General features: G+C 45.4%; 2 protein-coding genes and 1 pseudogene across 2 annotated transcripts; 1 reads left to right on the top strand and 2 right to left on the bottom strand.

Moving 5' to 3' along the window:
• Positions 1–260: 260 nt before the first annotated feature.
• Positions 261–15,549, bottom strand: Serpinc1 (serpin family C member 1). The gene is made up of 7 exons (XM_057769270.1): positions 15,470–15,549; positions 13,262–13,631; positions 8,863–9,078; positions 7,149–7,286; positions 4,295–4,685; positions 2,745–2,809; positions 261–471 (listed from the first exon to the last, which is right to left on the bottom strand). Exons 1-7 carry the CDS (start codon positions 15,508–15,510, stop codon positions 283–285), a joined length of 1,410 nt encoding a protein of 469 aa, XP_057625253.1. The 5' UTR covers positions 15,511–15,549; the 3' UTR covers positions 261–282.
• Positions 15,550–16,164: 615 nt separating this feature from the next.
• Positions 16,165–16,861, top strand: LOC130874246 (serine/arginine-rich splicing factor 3-like). Its single transcript, XM_057769271.1, has one exon. It carries the CDS (start codon positions 16,265–16,267, stop codon positions 16,757–16,759), a length of 495 nt encoding a protein of 164 aa, XP_057625254.1. The 5' UTR covers positions 16,165–16,264; the 3' UTR covers positions 16,760–16,861.
• Positions 16,862–17,552: 691 nt separating this feature from the next.
• LOC130874141 (small nuclear ribonucleoprotein G-like) lies at positions 17,553–17,854 on the bottom strand (annotated as a pseudogene).
• Positions 17,855–27,043: the final 9,189 nt, after the last annotated feature.

Raw genomic sequence — 27,043 nt, forward strand, 5'->3', positions numbered from 1 at the left:
ACAGGGTCACTCCCCATGCAGTCCAGTCTCAACTGTTGATCCTTCTGCTTCTGTCTTCCAGAGTGCTAGGATATAGGTGTGTGCCACCATGGCTGGCCTCTTCCCCTCTATTACCCAGACATTGTTACTGGGTAGAGAAAAATTGGAAATGTCACTTTCCCAGATTCCCCAACAGCATCTTAATCTGCACTTCCTCATGTCTTCGTTTCAAAGAGCCCATTCTTGTGAGGTGGCAGCCATATTTATTTTTACTTCTGGTCACAAAACAGCAAAAGGAAAAGGTCAAAGACTGTTTTCGTTCACACAAGGGTTAGCCACTCTCCCCATGAATAGAATAGTGTTCAGAGCAACTTCCCTGATAAGGACCAGGAAGGGCCTGTTGGCCTTGAAAGTCACCCTGCTTGGGTTCAGTGAACGGCCAGCAATCACGACAGCAGTGCTCGCTGCTGCTTCGCTGCCTTCCTCATTCACCTGCAGGTCACACAGGAAACAAGCATTAGCTACCTGCTAGTCCACACAGCTAGTCCACACACACAGACCCTGCAACTCCTCATACTGATGCTTTCCAGTAGCTAGTAAGAATGAAATGTATGCCCTGGCAATGCTGCAGCCCATACGGGGGGGTTCTGTTGAACTTCTCCATATTGGGGTTCATGGTCTTAAGCTGATGAGGATGATTGACCAGGTCTCTTCCTTAAGAAGGCACCAGGTCTCACTATAGATGGCTGTGAGCCACCATGTGGCTGCCGGAAATTGAACTCAGGACCTCTGGAAGTTAAGGCTGTAACCGCTGAGTCATCTATCTCTTCAGCCCTAATATGCTTGGACACAAATGATTCCCTCCAGAAGCCTCATTCTTACATCCAGTGGATGTAATGCACTGGGCTCATTCAAAGTCTTGCGAGAGTTGTACAAGTGTGATTCCTAAACTAGAAGTCACAGTCTGGTAGCATGGTGGAACGCTATCATAGGGCATTGTTTTGAACCAGCTGCTAATAGAAATTCAGGAGCAAGATCAGACATCTATAATTGAAATAGAATCACTTTTTTTTTTTTTTTTTTTTTGGTTTTTCGAGACAGGGTTTCTCTGTGGTTTTGGAGCCTGTCCTGGAACTAACTCTTGTAGACCAGGCTGGTCTCGAACTCACAGAGATCCGCCTGCCTCTGCCTCCCGAGTGCTGGGATTAAAGGCGTGTGCCACCATCGCCCGGCTAGATTCACTCTTGAAGTATAAAAAAATCCTAGGTATAACTACCCCCAAACAGCTACACAGAAGCTGTGCCTTATGAAAAGACAGTCCTCCAGTTGGATGAGATGTCTTTCTTGGAGTAATAACCTGAGCATGTGTTTGACACATCCGAAGAGCGGGCTGCCTTCAGAAAAATCTGATCATTGATAACATTATGTGTTACTGTCTTTTCTGGGATAGGATCTTGCTGTGCTTTCTAGTAGCTGAGGCTAGCCTGTCATTCAGGATCCTCCTGTATTAGCCACCTACTCTGGTTTCTTTTAAACAGTCTTATTATATACCCCCTTGCTGGCTTTTAGCTTTCTTTATAGACCAGGCTGGCCTGGAACTTGTGGCAATCCTCCTGCCTTTGCCTCCTCTCCTGGACCATTAAGTACGTGTGATCTCTGTGCTTTGTGGGGCTGGTTAATGTTTTTTTCCCTTCTCTTTGGCTGTCCCACATCTATTCCATGTTCATGCTAGGACTAAATTTCCAGGTAGTGTGAAGATAAGATACAGCTGGCTCCCATTTCCCTCAGGTTCCACTCAGCTTGGCTCCTACGATTAGTTCTCTGGCACTTACTCAGAACCTTTCTCTCTGATTGCAGCCTTGCAAACTCAAGCCCTGTAAACTTTGTCTAATGTTGGCCCATTTCCTTCTGCTCAGTCTTTGCTCCCAGGATGAACAGCCTACACCACTCGGTGTCCAACCTGAACATATGTGAAAACCCCCTGAGATCTGTGTAAAGAAACAGATTCTTAGGCTCCTCCCACCCCCATCAGTTCCAAGGGTAAAGATCTCCACCTAATGCTAAGGAGCCACACTTCAGTATCTGAGAATCAGAACTACAAGCTGGCACGACTTACCCTAACACAGTTCTGTGCTCGCCTCGGTTGGGGGAAGACAGGCTGAGCAACACTCCACGATTTTCCTCACTGAGACTTCTTAGATCTCAGCACACTATTGTGTGTAGTGAATCTCTCAGGATCAACATGTGCCAGCCTAACTAGGTTTCCTGAATTGCTGTCTTTCATAAGAGTCTCCTAGAACACACCTGGGAACACTAAGGCGAGCACACTCATTAGTTACCCCTTTCTTATGTTCAATTGCTCTTCATCCACTTCACTTAAACACACGCCCCTCCCCATTCTGTCCAGATTGGGTTTTAGTATTTTGCCCCATGCTTTCCATATTCCTGAAACATCCCAGAATTCCCTCTCAGTGACCTGTGCTGGCTCCTTTTCCTTGGGCTTCCCTCTAAGTATGCTTCTCTGGCAGGAGAGAAGGTCAAACAGCTGGAGCTTGAATGCCGTACACAGGCAGACCTCACGGAGAAGGCTTCAAGCTTCTCCGCGTGCATGATTAAAGGAATATTGCAAACTTGCCTCTTCCCCGTTCTGTCCTGCTGCTAACAGACCTGCTGTATCTGCCCAAGAGCGCAGCAGGAAACTCCAGACACTTGTGCAGACTGATAACAATGCAGAAAAGGCAGAAGGTGGAGGGAGATGAACTCACCTCAAGAAACGCTTTGTGGAATGCATCAGAGACATAGAGGTCATTCCTGCCGTCTGCAACAATCCCTAGAGAGGAAGATCAGGAAAGCGGGTGTGTGATTTGACTCCAGGCCACACAGGAGATCAGTCTGAATGAAGACATCCCTCTGGGTGCTTTGCGAAGTAGAATGCTGAACTCCCCTAGTAATAACCTCCACCCCCTCAACGGATACCTCTTAAAAACAGGGAGGTAGTTGGACTTCTTTGACCTGAATCTTGTGAATTTAATCTCATGTCAGCTTCTTGGGGAAGGTGGAAGGGTGGGACTCTGTTCTTAAAGAAAAACCTGACTATATCAAATAAAATGTTTTCCCAGACTGGTAACATTTTTGAGAGGTTTGGCTTTCACAGCTAGTTTAAAGGTAACTCAGTAAAGATAAAATCCAATTACCTGGTTGATACCTTTTTAAAATAGAGTCTCTTTGGGTAGCCCGGGCTGGCTTTAAACTGCCTCAGCCTTGAGTGTTGAGATTATAGTTGTGTGCCACCATGCTCACTTCTGGGCTTCTTTTTGACAGAGATATCGGGGGGTCAATGAGATTGTTCATTGGGTAAGGGCACTTTGCCCCCAACCCTGACAACCTGAATTTAATCTCTGGGATACACATGTCTTTAAACACCTGAAAGTTATATATATACACACACACACACATACACCGTGGCACTTGTGCATCCTCATACACAGATAAGTGTATAGATAAGCAAAAGATATTGCCAGACATGGTGGCACACACCTATAATCCCAGCACTCAGGGTGGAAACAGCACAGTCAGTTGAAAGTCAGTCCTAGCTGCACAGTGGTTTCCAGGCCAACCTGGGCTGCCTAAGACCCTGTCTCAACCAAAAACAAAAAAATAAAAATAAAAAGTATTTTAAGGTCCATTTTTTAGCTTTAAATTACTGTCATCTCATTCTTATTTTATTCAAGATTTATTTTCTTATCTCTCTCTGTCTGTGTGTGTGTGTGTGTGTGTGTGTGTGTGTGTGTGTCCTATGAAATCAGATCCCCTGGAGCTGGAGTAACAGGAAGTTGTGAGATGTCTGCCTTGGATTCTGGAAACTGATCCTGGGTCTTCTGCAATAATGATCCATGCTCTTAACTGCTAAGCCATCTCTCTAGCTTCTTTTTTATTTTACTTTTGAGACAAGGGCTTCTTAAATAGCCCAGGCTAGCCTGGATTACTATCTTTCTGCCCTACCTCCCAAGTGCTGGAATTATAGGCATGTCTCAGCATGCCTCACTTTTAATGTCTGTCTCTTTTGAATTTCAGTGGTGTCCTCTCCTCTATTAGATACAAAATCATAGGATGACAGTACTGGCTGGACTCCTGGAAACACCCCCTTCACAGTGGGGCTGTGAAGGGCAAGGGATTGCCACAGCTTATCACAGAGCCCAGATCAGAATCCAGGTATCCTGACTTGACACTCTTTTCTGTGCTTCCCTTGACTCTCCCACACGTGATCAAGTCTTCACCTTGTAGTAAAGAGGAGGCGGTTTTCTCCTTTACCAACCTGGGAGTTGGGACTTCTCAGGGTTGAACAGATCCACAAGGCCCATGTCTTGCAGCTGCTCCTTTAGACTGAAGCTATCCTCAGTGCGGAAGCGGGGCATATGGACCACAAGCATGGTCTCTGTCAGCTCTTCTAGCCACTCCTGCAGCAGCTCTGGGCTGAGTTCCCGCTCCACCTTGGCCAGGCTCTTCTCAGGCTTGGGCAGGATGAGCACCATGGTGATATCATCGCCCTTGAAGGGCAGCTCCAGCACCTGGGTGCCTTCTGCTACACGCCGGTATTTGAATTTGCCTTCCTGGTACATCATAGACACTGGGCATGTCTGCTCATCAGCTTTGTAGAACAGCTCCCTCCTTGTGTTCTCAGGGCTAAACTTCGACTTCCACAGGCCCTGAAGGACGTCAGATTGGAGAATCATAAAGCAAGATCAAAAATATCCTAGCTGAATTCATCCTGATATGGGACATCATCATTGTCTGATTGCATCAACATATAAATGCAGCTATTAGAAAAGCTAAATATCTATTAAAAGGCTAAGAATTATGTGTGAATGGCACAGTTACTTCTGTGTATTTCTATGTTTTTCAGATTTCCAGCAATATTAGTATTATTACTTTTTTAAAAATATTTATTTATTATGTGTACAGCATTCCTTCCATGTGTGCCCGCAGGACAGAAGGGGGCGCCGGGTCTCATCATAGATGGTGTGAGCCACCATGTGGTTGCTGGAAATTGAACTCAGGACCTCTGGAAGAACAGTCAGTGCTCTTAACCACTGAGCCATCTCTCCAGCCCTAGTATTATTACTTTTACGTGTGAGAGGAGGGGCTTGCCCCTGTGCGTGTGTGGACATCAAAGGGCAACTTATCACCATGCAGGGACTAGTTCTTTCTTCCCACCATGTGGGTTCCATGCTGGAACTCAGGCTGCCAGGCATGGTGACAAGCACCTTTATCAGCTGAGCCATCTTGCCAACCTAGTATTTTTTTTATCAGAAAAGTCTAAATTCAAGACTAGCCTACAACCCTGTTTGCAAGTACATTCTGCCTTGTGTTTCTGCTGACAGCCTCCAGAGCTCTGTGCTCTATCCCTGATGAATTAGAGGGCAGACTCAGACAGCAAGCCCAGGAATCTGTCTGGAAATCCTGCCAGGCAGACAATACATCCTGCCTGACTTCCTGCACCATTCTTTCTCATTTTCTGGCTCTTTGCTCTTGCAATAAGTCATTTAACTTTGAGTGGTGGTTTCTCACCAGCAAGTTAGGCATTAGAAAGAGCCAATGGCTTTAGAATGTTAACTGTGTACTCTAAGGGTGTACAAATACCTCACTAAGCATTTTGCGTGCCCACCTACTCTGTCCCTTTGATAATCCTGTAAAGTAGGTGGATTCTCGTTACCATTTTTTAGATGCAGAAATCAGGCCATAGGAAAGTCCCCAATATCTCCCCAGTAACTCACAAGAATTTGTATACTTGGGCTGGGGTGGTGGTGGTACATGCCTTTAATCCTAGCGCTCAGGAGGCAAAAACAGGTGGATCTCTGAGTTTGAAGCCAGCCTGGTCTACAAAGTGAGTTCCAGGACAGCCAGGGCTGTTACACAGAGAAATCCAGTCTCAAAAAACAAAAACAAAAACAAACCACATACTTACACACAAGAAGTCAAGATTTCAACAAAAAAATCATACTGCATAAATGGCCCAAGGTCTCACTTGCAGTGGTAGGAAGATCAAGAGTACTAATAAATAGCAAATTGTCCCATAAACTGTAGGGTAACACGCTGTGGGAATGCAGTCTATTGTTCTAATAAATAGCAAGTTGTCCCATAAACTGTTGGGTGACAACATGTTGTGGAAATGCAGACTGTTGTTCTGGAGGAGAGGGGAACTCCAAGTGGCAGAGTGATTGATACTAGCAGTGACTGGCTAAGTCCCTGGGCCACAGGGAGGAAGGAGAAGCACCAACATTGCATGTCTAAGGACCAAAAAATGCATCACAATTCCAGCTGCTCTGCAGGACGGCCCTCCAGAGTGTCCATGGTGTTTTTTCCCTATCTTCTCCCTCTCCTTCTCAAATGTGGTAAAACTGGAGTGGTCGTTAGAACCCTGGACTCTGAGGAAAACAATTCATATACATGGCCACATCACAGGCCCCTTCTTAGTCTGCGGTGAGCCCAGTACTCAGAGCTTCAGAACCCCAAGGAGCTGTATACAATAGAAGTTGCTCTAGGCAGTGGGGAAATCCATCAGTAAAATCATTTTGTTTCAGATTTTTTTTTTTTTTTTTGGTTTTTCGAGACAGAGTTTCTCTGTGGCTTTGGAGCCTGTCCTGGAACTAGCTCTTGTAGACCAGGCTGGTCTCGAACTCACAGAGATCCGCCTGCCTCTGCCTCCCGAGTGCTGGGATTAAAGGCGTGCACCACCACTGCCCGGCGATTTGTTTCAGATTTTAAATACATTAACTGAGCATAGTTTGATAGCACATGCCTATACTATATATATGTATAATATATAGCACATATTATACAAGCATAATACTGTGTCTCAAATTTTAAAAAAAGGAAGAAGACAAAAAAGAAAAAAAAAACATTAATTGCATGGCAGAAATTGTCACACAAGTGCAAAAGCTTGTTAGCCTTGAAGGATGGTGGGCTGTAGTTCACCTGTTCTGCCCCAACCTGGGGACATGACTAAGCCCCTGGACTGCTGGGCTCTTCAAAAATTTATATGGTTGACTAGCTCATGCACGGACCATTTCTCAGGAGGGATCTGACTACACATGCCCCAAGATGTGGAAGGGGGTGAGCTTCATAGTGAGGGGAAGTCCCTAGGGTCTCTCTAGGACCAACTGGAGTACCTTGAAGTAAATGGTGTTAACCAGCACCAGGGCTGTGAGCTCGTTGATGGCTCCCTGGGGGATGACGTCTTTGATGCGGCCTTCAGTCTTATTAGCTACCCAGTCGTTGATGCTCACTCGGGATTGCTCTGCATTTTCCTAAAGAAAACAAGGAGGGTGAGTGGGGAAGCGGGAGGGGAATGGGAGTAGGGAAGGAAGTGTAAATTTTTGAATGGAAAAAAAATAAATTAAAAAAAAAAAAGAAGTAACCTGTGGCCTGTGCAACTCAATCACCCTTGAATTTCAGGTCCCCCTGCACAGTGCATTCTGTTCTTCATTTCTCTGCTCTCGTCCAGTGTCTGGTTGAGAGGCCACCGCTTTAGCCCACTTATGAAGCCTCACACATCCGATACACTGTCACTTGTGTTTTCCTATGGTTAATCTTTTGTCATGCCGGCGGTCAAACCAGGAACCAGCCCACTAATAAATGTTAGAAGAAGAGAAAGAAAGAGGAGACCAAGGATCAGGAAAGAAGAACGCGGAATGCAGTCTGAAGGGCAGAAGGCCCGGCGTTATCTACTCTGATGCTGGAAAACCTAAACTCACGGGAGCATCTTCTCCAAACATGGTCTATGGGAAGAAATGAGTAATGATGTGGTTAAGAGGATAGAAGGGGTAGTCCTGTGTAGTAAAATAAGTTTAGAAAATGCGGTGGTGGTGTGCACCTTTAATCCCAGGACTTGGCAGGCAGAGGCAGGTGGATCTCTGTGAGTTCAAGGCCAGCCTGGTCTACAGAGTGAGTTCAAGGCCAGCCTGGTCTACAGAGTGAGTTCAAGGCCAGCCAGGGCTACAGAGTGAAATAAAATGCTGACTGAATGAAGGTTGGTGGTTGGAATGGGAACAGCCCCGTCGCTTCACATGTTTGCATACTTAATCCCCAGCTGATGAAGGATTTTTGGAAAGGATTAGGTGTGTCCTTCCTGGAGGAAATATGTAACTGGGAATCAGCTTTGAGGTTTCAAAAGCCCATGCCAGCCTCAGTCTCTCTCCCTGCTTGTGATCAGGCCTGTGGTTGCCAGTCTGCAGCCACGCTTTCCACCATGATGAAAATGGACCACGCCCTCTGAAACCTAAGCAAGCCCCCAGCTAAATGCTTTTATTATTATTATTTTTTTTTTTTTTTTGGTTTTTCGAGACAGGGTTTCTCTGTGGCTTTGGAGCCTGTCCTGGAACTAGCTCTGTAGACCAGGCTGGTCTCGAACTCACAGAGATCCACCTGCCTCTGCCTCCCAAGTGCTGGGATTAAAGGCGTGCGCCACCACCGCCCGGCAAATGCTTTTATTTTTAAGAGTCACTTTGGTCGTGGTATCTCCTCACAAAAATAGAACAGTAACTAAGACAGAAGTCAAGATATTTTTTTGTTGTATTATACTTTATAGGCTTGGGTGCTTCATGAGCTCCAAGGGGGCGTGTACCAGTTTTATTTTACCATGACATATTTGAGCTTGGTAAGATTAAATGAAAAAGTAATATGTTACACAACTTCTTTAGAGTACCCCCATAACAGAAGGCGTGAGTACTGTTACTCTCTGAAGTCTGGAGTAAGGGTTAGTGTGCCAAGGGTTTTGATTTGTCCTCAGCCTCCACCAGCCATTGGCAAGTACAGCAGTGTTCATTTGGATCCTGTTTCTCTCCCTTCTCAGTGTGAGTGGAGAGGACTCCGTCTACAACTCACCTTGAAGTCCAGGGGCTGGAGCTTGGCTCCATAGACAACCTCACTAATGTCCTGATAGGTCTCGTTGAAGGTAAGGGATTTGTCTCCAAAAAGGCGGTTCGCTGCTACCAAATTGGAGGACTTGTTGGCTTTTCGATAGAGTCGGCAGTTCAGTTTAGCAAAGAAGAAGTGGATCTGATCGGATGTTTTCTCCGAGATAGTATCAAACTTAAAAACCTATAGTGACAAAAGAAAACAGCCGGTGTGATTGGGCAGCCCAGTTACCACGGGTACCAGGTACAGTGCCGGACCAACAGCCGTCTCAGCGGCTCAGTTCCCTCCAGTACAGTGCCTGGTACAGCATGAGCAGTTCATGTTTTGAAAACGACTATGCAAGAAAAAGAAGAGTAAACGGCGGGAAACATAATGGGGAAGGACCAAAAGATAGGACTGCCACCTGCTCCTTAAGGGACTGCAGAACAACACAGGGTACTTTCCGACCCCGAGGGGGGAAAGCATCGAGGAACCAAGATAATCTCACTGTAAACAAGCATTTCCACAACATCTGCTTGAGTCAGCACCTCTTCAGGGCTCTGCAATGATGGCTGTGGAAGGGCTGAGAAAGGTAAAGATTGTGTCAGCAAGGAAATAAATAAACCCAGAATCAGAGTCTTGGGGTTAAAAGAACTTAAAAGTCCCCCATACCAGTCAGAGCCATAGCAGCTGCCACAGACCCAAACCACCTTCTTCATCACCAGCGCACAATGGAGAGGCTGACCCCTCCCCCCTCTATGCTCTGTCCTCCGTGGGAAAAGGCGTTTCGGTTTTATTTATTCTGCAATTCAGGTTTTCCTGATTTTGTTCTAATATGTACTCTGTGCTTGTGTGTGTGCCATGTGTATGTGGGTGTGTGCACACATGCAGGTAGAGCTCAGAGGACAACCTCGAGTCTTGTTACTCAGGAACCACACACCTTTCTCTCCACCTTAAAACAATGTTTATTTGGAGGGTGCCTCGTGTGTGGGCGTGCCTAAAGAGTCCAAGAAGGCTCTGGATCTTCTGCTGCTGGGACTACACGAGGTTATGAGCTGCCGAATGTGGAAGCTGGGAATCTAACTTGAGTCCTCTGGAAGAGAAGGAAGCTCCTTTCACCTCCGAACTCTCTCTCCAGACCCATCTTTCCCTTGTGTGAGACAGTCTCTCACTGGCCGGGAGCTGCCGCAAGGGATCCTCCTGTCTCTACTGCCCCAGCTCTGGAATCGGCCTGTCTCTCCGCCCCAGCTCCTGGGATCCGCCTGTCTCTCCGCCCCAGCTCTGGGATCTGCCTGTCTCTCCGCCTCAGCTCTGGGATCCCCCTGTCTCTCCGCCCCCAGCTCTGGGATCTGCCTGTCTCCACTGCCCCAGCTCTGGAATCCGCCTGTCTCTCCGCCCCAAGCTCTGGGATCCGCCTGTCTCTCCGCCCCAGCTCTGGAATTACAAGCTTTACGGGTCTGGAGCTCAAACTCGGGACTTGTGCCTGCAAGGCAAGCAATTCACCCTCTCCCCAGGCCCCTTTTGAATCACACTAGGCTAAAAGCTCTGTGGGTTTCTTGGAGAGAGAGTCACACCGTTTTTCTATATCCGACATCACATGTGCACATTGGGAAGATCTGTAGAAGAGACTCGGGACATGTTTGATTACAAGTGATGTTATGTCTCTGGTGGGCTTTTCTGCCTGTCCTTATTTTGCGTTGACAGAAATTAAGCCAAGAGCTCTGTGCATTACTAGTCAAGTGCTCAGCCACGTCTCCAGCTCTTGTTTCTTTTCACAGGAAGGATCACATTTAAATTCACATTTGAGGACAGGGACAGGAGCTGCTTGAGACTGAGGCCAGTGTGTGGGAACTTACCGATAGGGGGCAGCATTGTGACAGGAGTTTCTAATGGGACAGACTACAGGGAAAGGACAGTCTCTTGTCCGCTGTGCTGGTGACACGGAAGAAGCAGCATGGAGCCTCTGAAATCTGAGCCCTCTTCTGTGGAGAGCAGGTGTGCATTCCCTCAGCCCTGAGCTGAACAAATGAAGTTTAGTGGAAACCGGCCACTGGCATACTTCCAGAATTCACTGACTTGGATTCACAGGACCACTATACGCCATGCTGGAGGGTCTTCTGCCTCCCTGTCATTTGTCCTTGTTTCCAGAGTGACATTCTGATGTAGGATTCCCCTTTGTATGCTATAAATATGTTTTATTACCAATGATTAATAAAGAAGCTGCTTTGGGCCTATTGCAGCACAGAATAGAGCAAGATGGGAATTCTGAGCAGAGATTAAAAAGAAGAAGAAGGTGGAGTCAAAGAGATGCCAGATAGCAGCTGAAGGAGTAAACCATGAGCCTCGTGGCAATACTTAAAATAATAAAAATGGGTTAATTTAAGATGTAAGAGTTAGTTAATAAAAAGCCTAAGCTAATAGATCAAGCAGTGTTTTAATTAATATAGTTTCTGTGTAATTCTTTTGGGTCTGGGGACCTGGGAAATGAACAAGCTATCTCTATCTATAAGATTCAACCTGAAGAAAGCCAACAGGGCACTCAAGTCAAGGGCAGAATATCATTCATGGTATTTCTTTCTTTTCTTTTCTTTTTTTTTTTTTTTGGGTTTTTCGAGACAGGGTTTCTCTGTGGTTTTGGAGCCTGTCCTGGAACTAGCTCTTGTAGACCAGGCTGGTCTCGAACTCACAGAGATCTGCCTGCCTCTGCCTCCCAAGTGCTGGGATTAAAGGCGTGCGCCACCACCGCCCGGCCATTCATGGTATTTCTTATCATCTTGCTACACACACACACACACACAATATATATATATATATATATATATATATATATATATATATATATATATATATATATATATACACATATACACACACATATAAATGATAAAATAAATGAATATACACATAACTGGGCATAGTAGTACACACCTGTAATCCCAGCACTTGGAAAGTAGAGGCAGGAGGACCACAAGTTCAAGGACAATATTGTTGTAAGGAGGCTGCTTGTTCATTTCCCAGCCGCTCAGACTCCCAAAATAACCACATAGAAACTGTATTAATTAAATCACTGCTTGGCCTATTAGCTCTAACTTCTTATTAGCTAGCTTTTACATATTAATTTAACCATTTGTATTAATCTGTGTGTTGCCACATGGCTGTGGTTTATCAGGTAAAGTTCCGGCATCTGTCTCTGGCGGGGCTACATGGCTTCTTTCAACTCCACCTTCCTTCTCCCAGCATTCAGTTTAGTTTTCCCCACCTAGCTCTATTCATTTGCCCTATCACAGGCCAAGACAGTTTCTTTATTAACCAAGGTATTCACAGCATACAGTGGGAAATCCCACATCACAACATGCGTGAGACATTGTTTCAAAAAATGAGTGAATGAGAGAGAAAGAGAATGACTAACAGGAGAAGTTGCAACACCAGCCTTTTCCCATTTATAAATAGTACAGAGCACGGACTGGCAAGAGGAGTGAGCAGGTACAAGCACTTCTTGTCAACCCTGACAGCCGGCATTTGATCCCTAGAACCCACAAAAAGTCACATGAGTAGCTTGCATCTGTAATCCCAGCGCTCCTATAATATGGGGTGGAGAGACCAGAGAATCACCTGGAAGTTTGTAGGAAGCTAGTCTGGACTCTGCAGAAGGGCAGAAATGAGGTGGAAGGAGAGAACCGACTCCCGGAAGTTGTCTTGGGCCTCCACACACATGCCACAGCACTCAAATAATAATAAGTAAAATAATTTTTAGATGCGAGAGACTAGGAAACATAAAGAAGACATTCAGGTAGTAACTCCTTCACTAATTTAAAAAAATAGCCACATGATAGCTAATACTTGTAATTCTGCTATTCATAAGGCTGAGGCCAAGTGATTGCCACAAGTTCAAGGCCAGTCAGAGCTACTTATAGTAAGTATGGTGTCAACCTGGGCTACGTAGTAAAAACCTTTCTCAAAAACTGAAGGGTTATTTTGAAAAATAGTCCTGGACAGGAGAGATTGCTCAGCAGTTAAGAGCATTGGCTTCTGCTCTTCCAGAGGCCCCAGGGTTCAATTCCCAGCACTCACAACTGTCTGTATCTAACTCCAGTTCCAGGGGAACTAACAGAGACACATGCAGAAAAGAAAGTAAGAAGAAAGAGAGAGAGAGAGAGAGAGAGAGAGAGAGAGAGGGAGAGGGAGAGGGAGAGGGAGAGGGAGAGGGAGAGAGGGAGAGAGAGAAAGAAAGGAAGGAAGAAAGGAAGGAAGAAAGATCCCAAGACATGAAATAATGATTCAAAGAGAGTCATAACCCACAGTGAGTTCACCTACACGATCATGAGACATAAAGAAGTTTGAGAGATGTTCCCCAGCAAGGAAAGAGGTAGAGAGCTTCACACTGTACCTCCATCAGCTGCTTGAGGGTGTCATTACAGGCACCCAGCTTGGTCATAGCAAAAGCCGTGGAGATGCTCAAGGGGGACAAGAAAATGTTGTCATTGTCATTCTTGGAGTCTGCCAGGTGCTGATAGAAGGTGGTGGCAAATCGAGAGTTGGCCTTGGACAGTTCCCAGACCCGGCGGTTGGTGGCCTCTGGGATCTTCTGTTCTTGGCCATCCTCATCAGTGGCCTTCTTGTTTGGAGAGCGGTAAATGCACATGGGATTCACAGGGATGTCCCGGGGCTTTGCTATGCAGATGTCATCCACAGAGTTTCCATCACAGATCACACAACCCCAGGCACCAATGAGTAGCAGGGAGAGGAGACGTACCTTCCTGCAGGGGGACAGAACTGTGACTACCCATGCGCACTGTCCACCACAGTCCTATCCCTGAGAAGCACAGGTTCTGGTCTTTGCATTTGAACTAAGCTTTGCTGTCCAGAAGACCCGTCCTAGGCTCCTTGCATGGACACAGTTATTTATATACTAGAAATATGTATGTATTCTTGCTCTGAAAAGGAGAATGCAGTTCCCCTTGGTGAGTGGAACACACACATGTGCCCCCTGGAGAGACAGAGCAAAGAGAGACAGCCTCCAGACACAGATGGAGTATACCCCGAATCTTAGATGCCTGGGAGGGTCTGCCCAAGAGGTCAGAGAATGAACACAGCCAGTTCAGTGTCTTCTTGCTGAAGGTTCCCAGATCCATAGCACGAGCCTGACTGTTGGCCAGACAGTCCCGTCTGGAAGGCCTGGCGCTGCCATCGTGAGATGTGACCTGCTGAGCTGGTTTCCCACCCACACATCTGCTCTTCCATCCTGCAACCTGAATCCTGAACCAGACAGTCACCCTGAATCCTTCCCCTCCTCATTTAGTCTGACCCTAGATTCTGTTAAGGCCACTTCCGTACCCCCTGACCTTTACTGCCTTCGCCTTGGTTCTGCCCTCATTCTTTTCTGTACCCTGAATTTTTCCCCATAGCTTCTAACAAGGGTCACTGAAAGTAAAGATAATCTCACATTGAAGGTGTTAGGATTCAAACAGGGTTTCAGGAGCCTAGGCTGCCTCATCCTCACTGTGCGGCTAAGGATGATCTTGAATTTCTGATTATCCTGCCTCCGGACCCCAAATGCTAGAATGGTAGGCAGATATAATGCCCAGTTTGATATCTTTCTAAAAAAAATGAAATAGTATCCAGGTGTGGTAGGGTATATATCCTTAATCTCAACATTTAGGAGGCTGAGGTAAGAGGATCATGAATTTGAGAGCAGCCTGAACTACATAATACCTCAATTTAAAAAAAAAATGAAGTAATGAGATTGGCAAGAGAATCTGGACACTCAGTAAAGCAAACCAAGGAATAAATTCCCCAGAATATGTCTATAGCTTAAACAGTGTGGGCCAGGCTATTCCCAGTTGCTCTGGGGAACCTGAGCCATGAGAAGGGAGTCTGTATCTGGGCATTGAGTCCTTCCAGTCCCCTTCTGGAAGAAAAAGTCAACACAGAGTGCAGAAAAGACTTGCTGAGGAAGTCTGCTCCGTGGGAGACTCGGTGGGCTGTGGAGGCTGAGGAGAGGCAAAGGGTGTGTGGACTTTTGTGTGATCTGAAACCAATTCTGCAGCTTGAGAAGTGGAACCATTAAGGGAAAGGAGGAAGGGAGGGTGACGAGACAGAGGAGGGGTGAGGGAAGGGAGAGAGCTACGGTCCCTATCTCTCCATTGTCTGGTGTTTCTCATTTTGTACTTCGGGGCATTTGGAAACGTGAGTGGAGGCGGCAGCGTAATAGAAACCACAGTGGCCAGGCCAGGCTCTCCTCGCTTCCAGCTTCCTTCAACACTTACATCAAGAAGGGTGTGGTAGCCAGGAGGGAGTCTCTCTATGAAAAGGGAACAGGGCTTTGGGCGTTAGTCAGAGGCCCCCGAGGCCAGGGCAGTTGCTTCCGAGAGGAACCTCAAGCAAATTAGACGGCTGCCCTGGCCGCGTCCTCCGCATCGCCCATCTCTTCCCATGGGAAGGCCTCCCTTGCGTCGGGAGCTAAGAACTTAAGATGGGGCTTAGGTGAAAGGACATCTTCCAAGTAGGTCATTAACTACCAGGGAGACAGCCTGGTCTTCTCAGTGTCAGAGGTCAGCCTTGTGAGTCCTTCAGAAAACTCAGCGAGATCCCTTACCTGTCTCCGGCAGCCGCGCTCCCTAGCCCATTGGAATACATGGCCGATGCGCTTCTACAGAGGAGGACAGGAGATGGTGCTGGCTGAGGCGGTCGCTCTGAAAACTGCTTCTTTCCTCTAAATCTGACAGAGGTCCAGAGGCCAGGTGGGGGAGGGGAGGGAGCTGGTCAGGAGAGAAGGGCTGAGGTCAAAGGCCGATGACCAGTTCCCAGGGTTAAGCAAAGTATAGAACTCGGTGTTGTTTAGTTAGTAGGCAAGTTAAAGTTCAGTGAGGCCTAGGGAAAGTGTGGTCCCCCTTTCTTGCCCATAGCCCTTCATTCTCCCATCACGTTTATGAGGGAAAGGGAAGAACATGGAGAATTCAAACCTGCTTAGGAGGTACCTGACTCAGGAGGGCTCTGAAGGAAACCAAAAGTCTGACTAATCAAATCAGGAGATAGTAGAAGTGGAGGTGCAACTGGGAACAGCCGCTGTTATGGCTCCCCACCTCAGTGGGCTGGCCTCACGGTTGTGAAGCTAAAGTTGACCTTGAACTCCAGATCTTCCGGTTTCTATCTTCCAAGTGCTGGGATTACGGGTGTGAGCCTCCACCCCTGTTTCCTTTACTGTCCGCAAGAGCAGCAACTGCTGAAATATCTTCCTTTTATTTTTTTAATCTCAAAAGTTTGTTTAGGCCGCCATTTCGTGGACGCCAGGGCATTGAGAGCATCTGCGGAAGCAGATCGTGGAGGGTGCGGGTGGGCCTCGTCGGAGTGTTGGGATTTGAGCTGCGGTTCTCGAACCCAGGATCTCGAAATGCATCGTGATTCCTGTCCATTAGATTGTAAGGTGTATGTAGGTAATCTTGGAAACAATGAGAACAAGACTGAATTAGAACGAGCATTCGGCTATTATGGACCTCTCCGAAGTGTGTGGGTTGCTCAAAACCCTCCTGGCTTTGCTTTCGTTGAATTTGAGGATCCCCGAGATGCTGCTGACGCTGTCCGAGAGCTAGATGGAAGAACACTATGTGGCTGCCGAGTAAGAGTGGAGCTGTCGAACGGTGAGAAAAGAAGTCGGAATCGTGCCCCCCCTCCCTCTTGGGGTCGTCGCCCTCGAGATGATTACCGTAGGAGGAATCCTCCACCTCGGCGAAGATCTCCAAGAAGGAGAAGCTTCTCTCGAAGCCGGAGCAGGTCACTTTCTAGAGATAGGAGAAGAGAGAGGTCTCTGTCTCGTGAGAGAAACCACAAGCCGTCTCGATCTTTCTCTAGGTCTTGTAGCCGATCTAGGTCAAATGAAAGGAAGTAGAAGACCAGTTTGCAAAAGAAGTGGTGTACAGGAAGTAACTTCATTTGACAGGAGTATGTACAGGAAATTCAAGTTTTGTTTGAGACTTCATAAGCTTGGTGCATTTTTTTTTTTTTTTGGCTTTTTGAGACAGGGTTTCTCTGCGGTTTTGGAGCCTGTCCTGGAACTAGCTCTTGTAGACCAGGCTGGTCTCGAACTCACAGAGATCCGCCTGCCTCTGCCTCCCAAGTGCTGGGATTAAAGGCGTGCGCCACCACCGCCCGGCTGCTTGGTGCATTTTTAAGATGTTTAGCTGTTCATGTTCCCTTAAGCAAGATTGAATTTGCTTTGAACTTTAGTTTTTCATAGACTGAAATAAACCTAGATCCTGCCCAGTTAAAGTGTGATGTACTAATGAAAAACCACTGATGGAAATTGACAAAACTAGTTTCTTTATTAGCTGGATTACAGTCTGGAGCTGTGGGTAAAATGACAAGCAGTCTGTAAAAGCTGCTGTTAACACAAGTTAGCAGGGAAAGGGTGGGAACTGCACTCTGAAGACTTTGAAAGCGGTTCCTCACTGATTGCCATCTATGGAGGAAGCTATTTGTAACATTCTTTATTTGGAAATGGAAGACTAAGTTACCAGTTGGTTTAAGGGTACATTGTAGAGCTGAACCTTTGAGTTACTGTGCAAGATTTCTTTTTCATGCTGTCATTTGTAATATGTTTGTGAGAGTCCTTGGGATTAAAGTTTTGGTTACAAAAAAAAAGTTTATTTAGCAAAGAAGTTTCATATGTACACAGCCCAATTCTACACCACAGTCAACAGGCCCTTCGGGACGCCATGTTGACACCTCTGTTGAACGGCCAGTGTCCAGACTCTTCCCAAGCCTTCTAAGACGACGAAGCCGTTTGCTCGGATGACCACCATGCCAGTGTTGTTCTGCCGCACGCACTGGCTGCCATCTCCACACACTCTCCGATCACAAGATTCATAAAGGGATCAAAGCCCCACAGAACTTCTCGTACATGTCCGCCACCATTTAATGTCAGCAATAACTTCTTGTCCACAAATGTCTTCAGTTCGGGGAGCAGGGAGGGAACCTTGTTCATGGTAACTCCTCAGTAGGATCAGCATGACAAAAAATATTTCGTTTTGTTTGTTTTTTGAGACAGGGTTTCTCTGTTTAACCCTGGCTATCCTGGAACTCACTCTGTAGACCAGGCTGGCCTCGAATTCAGAGATCCACCTGCCTCTGCCTAACAAGTGCTGGGATTAAAGTGTGGGCTACCATTGCCCAACTTCAAAATAGTTCTTAAAGACCAAACAAGCCAAGTTGTGTCTGTTGTGTCTGTGTGTGTTATTACTAATAGTTTGGGGGGGGAGGGGCTAAGTAAATTCAAACTAATGGAGACAATGGGCTATTTATTTCTGTCTTCTTCTTCTTCTTCTTCTTCTTCTTCTTCTTCTTCTTCTTCTTCTTCTTCTTCTTCTTCTTCTTCTTCTTCTTCTTCTTCTTCTTCCTTACTGTGATAACAGTGGGGGTTCTCTTCCTGTGCTGATCTAGAGCATCTAAGTAGGAAGAAAGGAACTGCAGGTATTACAGTACTGCACCTTTGTAACGGAAGGGAGGGTGGTGGAGGAAACAACCTCTATTTCTTTGAGACAGGGTCTGCTCTACCTCAGGTTGGCCTTGAGGTATAACTAAGGCTGACCCTGAAGTGTTGGTCTTCCTGCCTTTGCCAATACCCATTTTACACAGTGTTGAAGATCTACCCCAGAGTTTCCTGCATGCTAGGCAACCAGCCTACCAACTGGATTTTCTATTTTTGTTGTTCATGTCTGTTTTAGGGTTCTATTGCTGTGATAAGATCATAAAAACAACCTGAAGAGGGAAGGGTTTATTTCATCACAACCCCCAATCACAATCCCTCATCCAAGGAAGTCAGGGCAAGAACTCCAAGTAGGAACCTGGAGGCAGAAACTAAAGCAAAGGGGCTAGAAGGACACTGCTTTGTTGGAGGAGGGCTTCTTGTTTGTCCCAGCCATCCAGATCCGAAATAATTACATATAACAAAACAGTTAGCCGAGCAGTGGTGGCGCACGCCTTTAATCCCAGCACTCGAGAGGCAGAGGCAGGCGGATCTCTGTGAGTTCGAGACCAGCCTGGTCTACAAGAGCTAGTTCCAGGACAGGCTCCAAAGCCACAGAGAAACCCTGTCTCAAAAAAAAAAAAAAAAAAACAAGTTGTCAAGCAAGAATTACAGTTATAATATTTATATCTACTTTATCTTCTATTATAACTAAGAAAAACTATAACTATAAATTCTTTTTTTTAATTATTTATTCATTAGATATACATTGGTCTTCAGGCCAGAAGGGGGCACCAGATCTTACTACAGATGGTTGTGAGCCACCATGTGGTTGCTGGGAATTGAACTCAGGACCTTTGGAACAGCAGGCAGTGCTCTTAACTACTGAGCCATCTCTCCAGCCCACTATAAATTCTTCAACTCCATCAAAGACTCCAGAAGGGTTTAATATTACCTAACTAAACAGGAAGTGCATTGTAAGCAACTCCCAAACCTCTAGAAATACATACATATCTGTTTGTCCATATCTGTCCATCTAAAAAAATCTAACTAATATGACTACAAGCTTGACTATTATAGATGATTATCTATTTTTTAGATGATTATCTATTAACCTGTATTATACATTACATTTTAAATGAGCTGGACAAACACAATACCTTAATCAAGAGCAGAAATATACATATAACAGAATTGACCTTAAATTTGTATCAATAAACAAGATCCATATGCAAATATCTATAGCATATTCCTCTTTAAATGTAAATAAACATTAAAAACAGTATTTGGGAATAGGGGCCTAGTTGTCTCCATACTGCTTTTTGTTGGGGAAGTAATTTTTGAGGGTATTTTTGGGGTGTTCAAGGCAACCTTTCAGGGGTCTTGGTCCATCAAATCATATTAGTCTGGAAGCAATCCTTAGGTTCTCATCCTCTGTGGAAACAAAAGAAGAACTTCCTTTTCAAAGCAACATATCCTTAGACCCAAATTCTGAAGTCAAGATACCTTTATCATATACATGCTGATTTAGCTTAGCAGCCCATACAATGAAATGTTTCTCTGTACTTAGCTCCTTCACTGTCAAAAAATTCAAAGAAGACACAATAATATACATAATCCAGACTCTCTGTGTATATTACATCTTTACGTGACTTGTTTATTTTTACTCTATTACTTTTTCTATTACTTCTTAATATTTATTTTATTATCTTTATTCCTTTAATCCATTACTGTACTCTGTCTCTTTAAAGACTTTGTTTTATATTTTAAAAACCATTTACTTCTTTTTATAACTCTCTATACTCTTTTTCTTCTCTCTCTCAAGCCTATGTACATTTGTCCAACACTGTGACTCATTTAGAGGTCTTTTATGTCTGAATCTGTCCTATTGTGTATCTGTAATTATTTTTTTTTTTTTTTTGGTTTTTCGAGACAGGGTTTCTCTGTGGTTTTGGAGCCTGTCCTGAAACTAGCTCTTGTAGACCAGGCTGGTCTCGAACTCACAGAGATCCGCCTGCCTCTGCCTCCCAAGTGCTGGGATTAAAGGCGTGCGCCACCACCGCCCGGCCTCAGAAGTGCTTCTTAAAATGCTAAGCCCTTCTTATAAACTTAAGTGGTGCCATTGCTAGGGGAAATATAGTACTGTCTGCTTGCCCCGCCCAGTCCAGCACGATGGAGCTGTTTGCTGCCTCTGAGAGCCATGCTCACAGTTCCATTTTTAGGCACAGTCAGTCTATGTTGCTATTAGCACTCTTTTTACTAATCCATTTAAATGTTCTATAGCTGGACCTCATCAGCATTCGCTGGCAGCATGGCCCAGAAAGCTGCAGTTTTAAAACAATGTGGCTTTTTTTTTTTAACCACAGAATTGTGAAAACCTCTCTTAAAGGAGCCATGCCTCTGCTTGCTTCTAGCAAACAGAGCCCACCCAAGAAAATGCCACTACCAAACCATGCTTAACTCTGTTCTTTGTGTCTAGGATTCTCAGGTTTTACATGGATTTAGCCTACCACAATGGCACACCAATTTGTTGTTGGAAGGCCGCTTGTTTGTTTTCTAGCTGCCTGGCAGTTTAGACTAACAAATTTTCAGCGCCTCAGTCTCCAGCAGTGGCTCCATAGCTTCTCGCTAACTCTTCCTTTTTTCTCCCAGCATTCAATTTAGTTTTCCTCGCCTACCTAAATTCTGCCCTATCAACAGGCCAAGGCAGTTTCTTTATTCACCAGTGGTATTTACAGCATACAGAGGGGAATCCCACACTGCTTCTTGGCTTGCTCAGCCACCTTATAGCAGGCTGGTATAGCATCTTCCATCCATGACTACCAGTTTAGGGGTGATTACAGTGATCTGGGCCCTCCCACATCAATCATCAGCCAAGAAAATGCATCACAGGCTTGCCCAGAGGCCAATCTAGTGGGGGCATCATCTCAATTTTGGTTCTCTCTTCCAAAATAGTAGTTTATGTCAAGTTGACATAAAACTAGCTTGACTCTATATGATCCACCTGCCTCTGCCTCTGAGTGTTGGGATTAAAGGTGTGCACCACCACCACCAGGTGGTTTTCTGATTTGTCATTTATGCAGAAAGGTTTTGACTTGATGAGCAACAAGGATGTCAATGCTGTGTCACAGAGGCTTGAGGAGGGGGGCCTCGTGCAGGATGAGGGTGGCAGCACCCAAGAAGAGGGACTGACTGATTCCTGAGCTGCTGGGAAGGGAGAGTAGGAAAGGCCCACTTCAGTCTGCTAGTCAAGGAGAGGTATTTTGGTGCCTGCCTGGCAAAATAGTTTCTATTAGTTAATAATGTTCTGTTGTTTGTAAACATTACTTTGCTGTTAGCAATTGCATTGTATCATGTTCCTAATATTCAATGGTGATAGGTTTCATTTCAAATACTGTAAATACCAGAATCTCTGCTGGCTGCTTTCCAGACTTTACCCCATCTGCTCTACCGGGATGTTACTGTGCTCTGCTTACAGATGGGAAAAACTGCTGTTTATTTGGTTTGAGTACTTTCCCCCATCACAGTTGGGGGTGGTAAGGTTCAAGCCACTGTCCAAATGTCAGCTTCACCTTTGTTTTTGGCTCATTTGATTTTTGAGACAGGGTTTCTCTGTGTGCTCCTGGCTGTCCATCCTGGCCTTGAACTCACAGGGATTCACCTGCCTCTGCTTCCTGAGTGCTGGGCATAAAGGCAAGCACCATCACAGCCCAATTCACAGATCTTTTTAACGTGTGCTCTTAACCACTGAGCCATCTCTCTCCAGCTGCTCTTCTGTGTGTTACTAAGGAATTGTCCATGTCTTCCCTGGCTACAAAATAGAATTCACTTGGTTTTCTTTCCTCCCTTCCCTCATTTTGAGACAAGGTCTTACTTAATAAGGAGCCCAGGCTAGTATCAAACTCTTTGTCTTTTTTCCTCAACTGGTTGTTTTTCTTCACACAAAGCTTAGACTTTCACCCACCATTTGGTTCTTTACCTCTGGATAGTTAGAGTTTGTTCATAATGCTCTCAAAACCCAGGTCCCAGAAATGAACACAAAGGCTGTTTCTTTGGCTACAGATATTGTAGAGTACACTTGTCTCTGATACGCATCCCAGATGAGCGTGGCCACAGTATAGCCTCTGCATTTGAGTAACCAATTCTTTTTAGCAGCTCAGCTTCTATGTTGCACGATGAAGTTGTAACTACTTCAAAGGCCCGGAAGTTACCAGCCAAAGTATTCCCCGATTCTCCAGCTCTTGAACCCAGTTGTTTTTGGGATATGCTCCTGGGATTCCATTTCTGAAAGAAAAGAACCTGACCCATGTTTTTGACCAAGAAGCAAATACCTGTTTTCCTCTTCACTATCCAACATTAGCATCAGGAAGACAGCAGCAGGTCCAGGAGACAGTCCTCTTCGCTGTCCAACATTGCCATCAGGAAGACAGCACAGCCAGGAGACAATGCTGCTGTGCTCACCTCTATATTGCAGCAGCCTCTTGAGAATTCCCAGAGTTCTTTGGGAGTCTTTCCTGCCAGCCTGGCTTCAGCTCTCTCTCACACACAGCTCCCCTTAGCTTCTGCTGCATTGAAGGATCCCAAATCTCTTTTCTTTTGGTTCATCTTAGGCTGATTCAAGGAAGGGGGAAAGGCTATATACCAGGCAAACTAACTTGCAACTGTATTCCCCTTCTCATGATGAATTTTGTTGTTGTTGTTGTTTGCTTATTTGTCGTGTTTTTGTTTTTTGGTTTTTCGAGACAGTGTTTCTCTGTAAAACCATCCTGGCTGTCCTGGAACTCACTTTGTAGACCAGACTGACTCAAACTCATGGAGATCCACCCATTTCTGCCTCCCGAGTGCTGGGATTAAAGATGTGTGCCACCACTGCCTGGCTGATATTTTTTTTTTTTTTTTTTGGTTTTTCGAGACAGGGTCTCTCTGTAGCTTTGGTGCCTGTCCCAGAACTAGCTCTTGTAGACCAGGCTGGCTGGCTGATATTTTAATAATTGTATAAAATAAAAGAGAAACATTCCATTTTTTTTTTTGGAAACTTTAGTCGTATCTGGAACTGGGGGTAAACTTTTTATAAGGGGGCCAGGGATGCAGTTCCAAGGTGGAGTGCAGGCTCTGTAAGGGTAGCCAGGGTTTGAACAAAAGTCTAAAAACATCCTTTAATTACTGTGTGTGATACATGTGCAGCTGTGAATATACTCTGAAACCTGTATGATCAGAGGATAATTCTCTGGGAGTTGATTTTCCCCTTCTGTCTTGTTTTTGCCATGCTGCATATTCCAGGGCAGTTTGGCATTGACTTTTTGGGGAAATCTGTCTCTGCCTCCTGTGTCACCATTGGAGAACTGGAGTTCCAGATGTGTGCCACTGCAATTGGCTTTGGATGAAGCTCCAGGAATGGGATTCAGGTTAAGTGTGCATCACAAGCACTTTAGCTCCTGGCTCATCTTTCTGGCTCCTAAAATGCTTGTACCAGGTAAAAATTTTCGGGAAGATCCCCATCATTTTTCTTCACTCTGAATGGAAGCAAGATTGGAAAGCATGCATGGGCCTTCCCGTTCTTGCTATTAGGGGTTAGCTTGACAATCCATTGAGAGAAAAGAATATCACATTTGGTTCCCTTTCTATTTTTCTTTCTTTTCTTTCTTTCTTTCTTTTTTTTTTTTTCTTTTTTTATGACGAGATTTCTCTGTGTAGCTTTGGAGCTTGTCCTAGAACTCACTCTGTAGACCAGGCTGGCCTAGAACTCAGAGATCTGTCTACCCTCTGCGTCCTGAGTGCTGGGATTAAAGGTGTGTACCACCACCACCCTCCCCACTCTCATTTCTCTGACCTCCTTCAGGTCAGTAGCTCCTTTCTTCACCAGCCTCCAGTGTGAGTAACTCTTGTGGGTAGGTGTTTCATGTGGCCTTTGCCTGTTGTCTCATATCCTGGGCTATGTGTTCTGTTTGGCCCCCACAGTAAGACCTTGGCAAGGAGCAAAGAGTAGCTTGGATTCTCGTGTGGTTACTGAGTAACTCAAGGTTTGGCCTTTCCATGGAGCTTTGGCACAACACATAGCACGAAAGCAAGAGAATCTCCAGCTCCTCTGGATTGTTCAAAAAGATCTTGGACTAATAATAGCATCTTAGGGTGACAATTAAGGTGGGATGAAGCTTATCAAAAACAAGCCATGCATTATCACGTTGGCTGCTTTTCACAGGTTCTTGAAGTGTCTTACTGGAATTTGCCCCAGTCCTCGGAACAGTTAGAAAGTTCAGTTTGGGTTTCAGGGAAATCAAATCAAACAGCAAATATTTATTGAACATATCCAGTGCACACAGCTGTGGGCCTTGAATGCACTAGGACTCAATACACATTTATATTTTTTTTTTTTTTTTTTTTTTTTTTTTGGTTTTTCGAGACAGGGTTTCTCTGTGGCTTTGGAGCCTGTCCTGGAACTAGCTCTGTAGACCAGGCTGGTCTCGAACTCACAGAGATCCGCCTGCCTCTGCCTCCCGAGTGCTGGGATTAAAGGCGTGCGCCACCATCGCCCGGCCACATTTATATTTGAAGAGGTGCAGATTCTGAAGTTTGCTAAATTATCAGATAGTACTTCCTTAATGGAAGATTATCAAGTCTTTTTTTTTTTTTTTTAAAGAGGTGTTATCACTTCTTAAGAGAAATCCTAAGCAAGGTTGGGAGGTTGCACAAGAGAGGGTTGCACAGGGTCAAAGCTCATCATGTGTCCATTAGTTCAGAAGCTGTAGGTGGTAGGAGAAAGCCAGAGAAGAGGAACTGCAGAACACATAGGCAGTGGGAGCAAAGTCCCCGGAGACACCGGGGGGAGTTAGTCTGCCCTGGAAGCAGTAGGAGGAAACATGGTAAAGCTGGGCAAACGTGCATGCTGTGATGACTGCAGACCAGGAATATGACTGTTGCCTCTTGGGCACATCTTCCAAGCCTTGTTCTAGAAAATCTCACCAAGTTCATTCCAGGGACAAGGAAGACCTGAGGAAGGAATGTGCAATGGCAGTAAGCTGGCTCCTGTTAGAACTTGAAGATCTGAGGCCCAGGGCTAGAGATGGCACAGCAGTTAAGAGCACTGGCTACCCTCCAGAGGATTCAATTCCCAGCACCCATACATGGCAGCCCATAGCTCTAACTCTGCTTTCAGAGGCTATGATGCCTTCTTTCGGCTTCATTGGGCACCACATGTATGTGGTTCAGACACACATGTATGTAAAAAAAAACCAAAAAACTCATACAGATTTAGATAAAAAAAAAAAAAAAAGAGGCCCTCACACTGTGGGGAAGCAGACATGCTTTGAGTCTAGGTACAACCTAACTATCTAGGGAGTGAAAAGTCTAGTGAGGAATATGGCAGGCATGTGCAGAGACAAAGGGGTACAAGACGGCACCCTTGGGTTTTAACCGGACTTGGAAGGTTTAGGAGTATGACAGACTGAGATAACTATAATTATTCCCTGCAACTATTTCAAATGGCAGATGTGCCAGTCTCTCAAACCCTTTCCTTCCGCTTCATCCCTCTGAGCTGGCTCAGGCCCTAATTTCTTGTAAATTAATCACAGCTGGGAACCCTGCCTCAGCGATCCATCACATCAAGCCCCAGCTTGACTTCTGTATTGGAATTTAATTGCTAGCAGACAAAATCCAAATGATTCAATAATTTTAATTCAGTCTCTTAAAACTATGCTCAGCTCTGGGCTGGAGAGCTGGCTCAGCAGTTAGGTGCACTTGTTTCGGCAGAGAATCCAGGTTTGATTTCTAGCATCCATATGGTGGTTTACTGTCATCCGTAACTCCAATTCCAGGGGATCCAACATCTTAACACCTTCTTGACTTCCATAGGCACTGGACACACACACATACATGTATGATAAATCTTTAAAAAAAAAAAAAAGACCCAGTTGGGCAGCGGTGGTACACGCCTTTAATCCAGCACTCAGGAGGCAGAGACGGGTGAATCTCTTGAGTCTGAGGCCAGCCTGGTCTACAGAGAAAGTTCCAGGACAGGCTCCAAAGCTACAGAGAAACCCTGTCCCAAAAAACAAAAAACAAACAAACAAAAAAATCTGCAACAAAAACTAAACTCCCGGAAGCCTGGCTGAGACTCGTTACTTGGTGCAGCACTTATGCACTACTAGGGAGGCCCCTGCTCTTCCCCTTAGTCCTCTTTTCAGATGTAAAGCCAGTGGAGAATCACCCTGCTTCGCTTCCCCTTAAAGTCTTTAGGTAGTTTCACTAAAATTTAAATCTCTGAAAGCCAGAAATAGGATCCATTTACAGCTCCTTCTGTGATCATGTTCCTCCAAGCCCCACCTGAGACAGACTGAACTGGGCCTCAGTGAATGCCGTGCATGTGTGTGAGAGAGGCAAGCAGATCTTCAATCATTGTGAATAAAGACGCACAAATTTTTTTTTTATTATATTTATTTATTATACAATGGTCTATCTGTGTGTATGCCGAAGGCCAGAAGAGGGCACCAGACCTTATTACAGATGGTTGTGAGCCACCATGTGGTTGCTGGGAATTGAACTCAGGACCTTTGGAAGAGCAGGCAATGCTCTTAACCACTGAGCCATCTCTCCAGCCCAAGACGCACAAATTTATATCCTTTGTTCCCCACATATTACCCTCTGCTTTCATTTCCTTTACTTTCAGAATAAGCTCATTTTTAGTTCTGAGACAGGTCCCATATAGCTCAGGGT

This window comes from Chionomys nivalis, chromosome 5, assembly GCF_950005125.1.
Source record: "Chionomys nivalis chromosome 5, mChiNiv1.1, whole genome shotgun sequence".
In the NCBI taxonomy this organism is placed as follows: Eukaryota; Metazoa; Chordata; class Mammalia; order Rodentia; family Cricetidae; genus Chionomys; species Chionomys nivalis.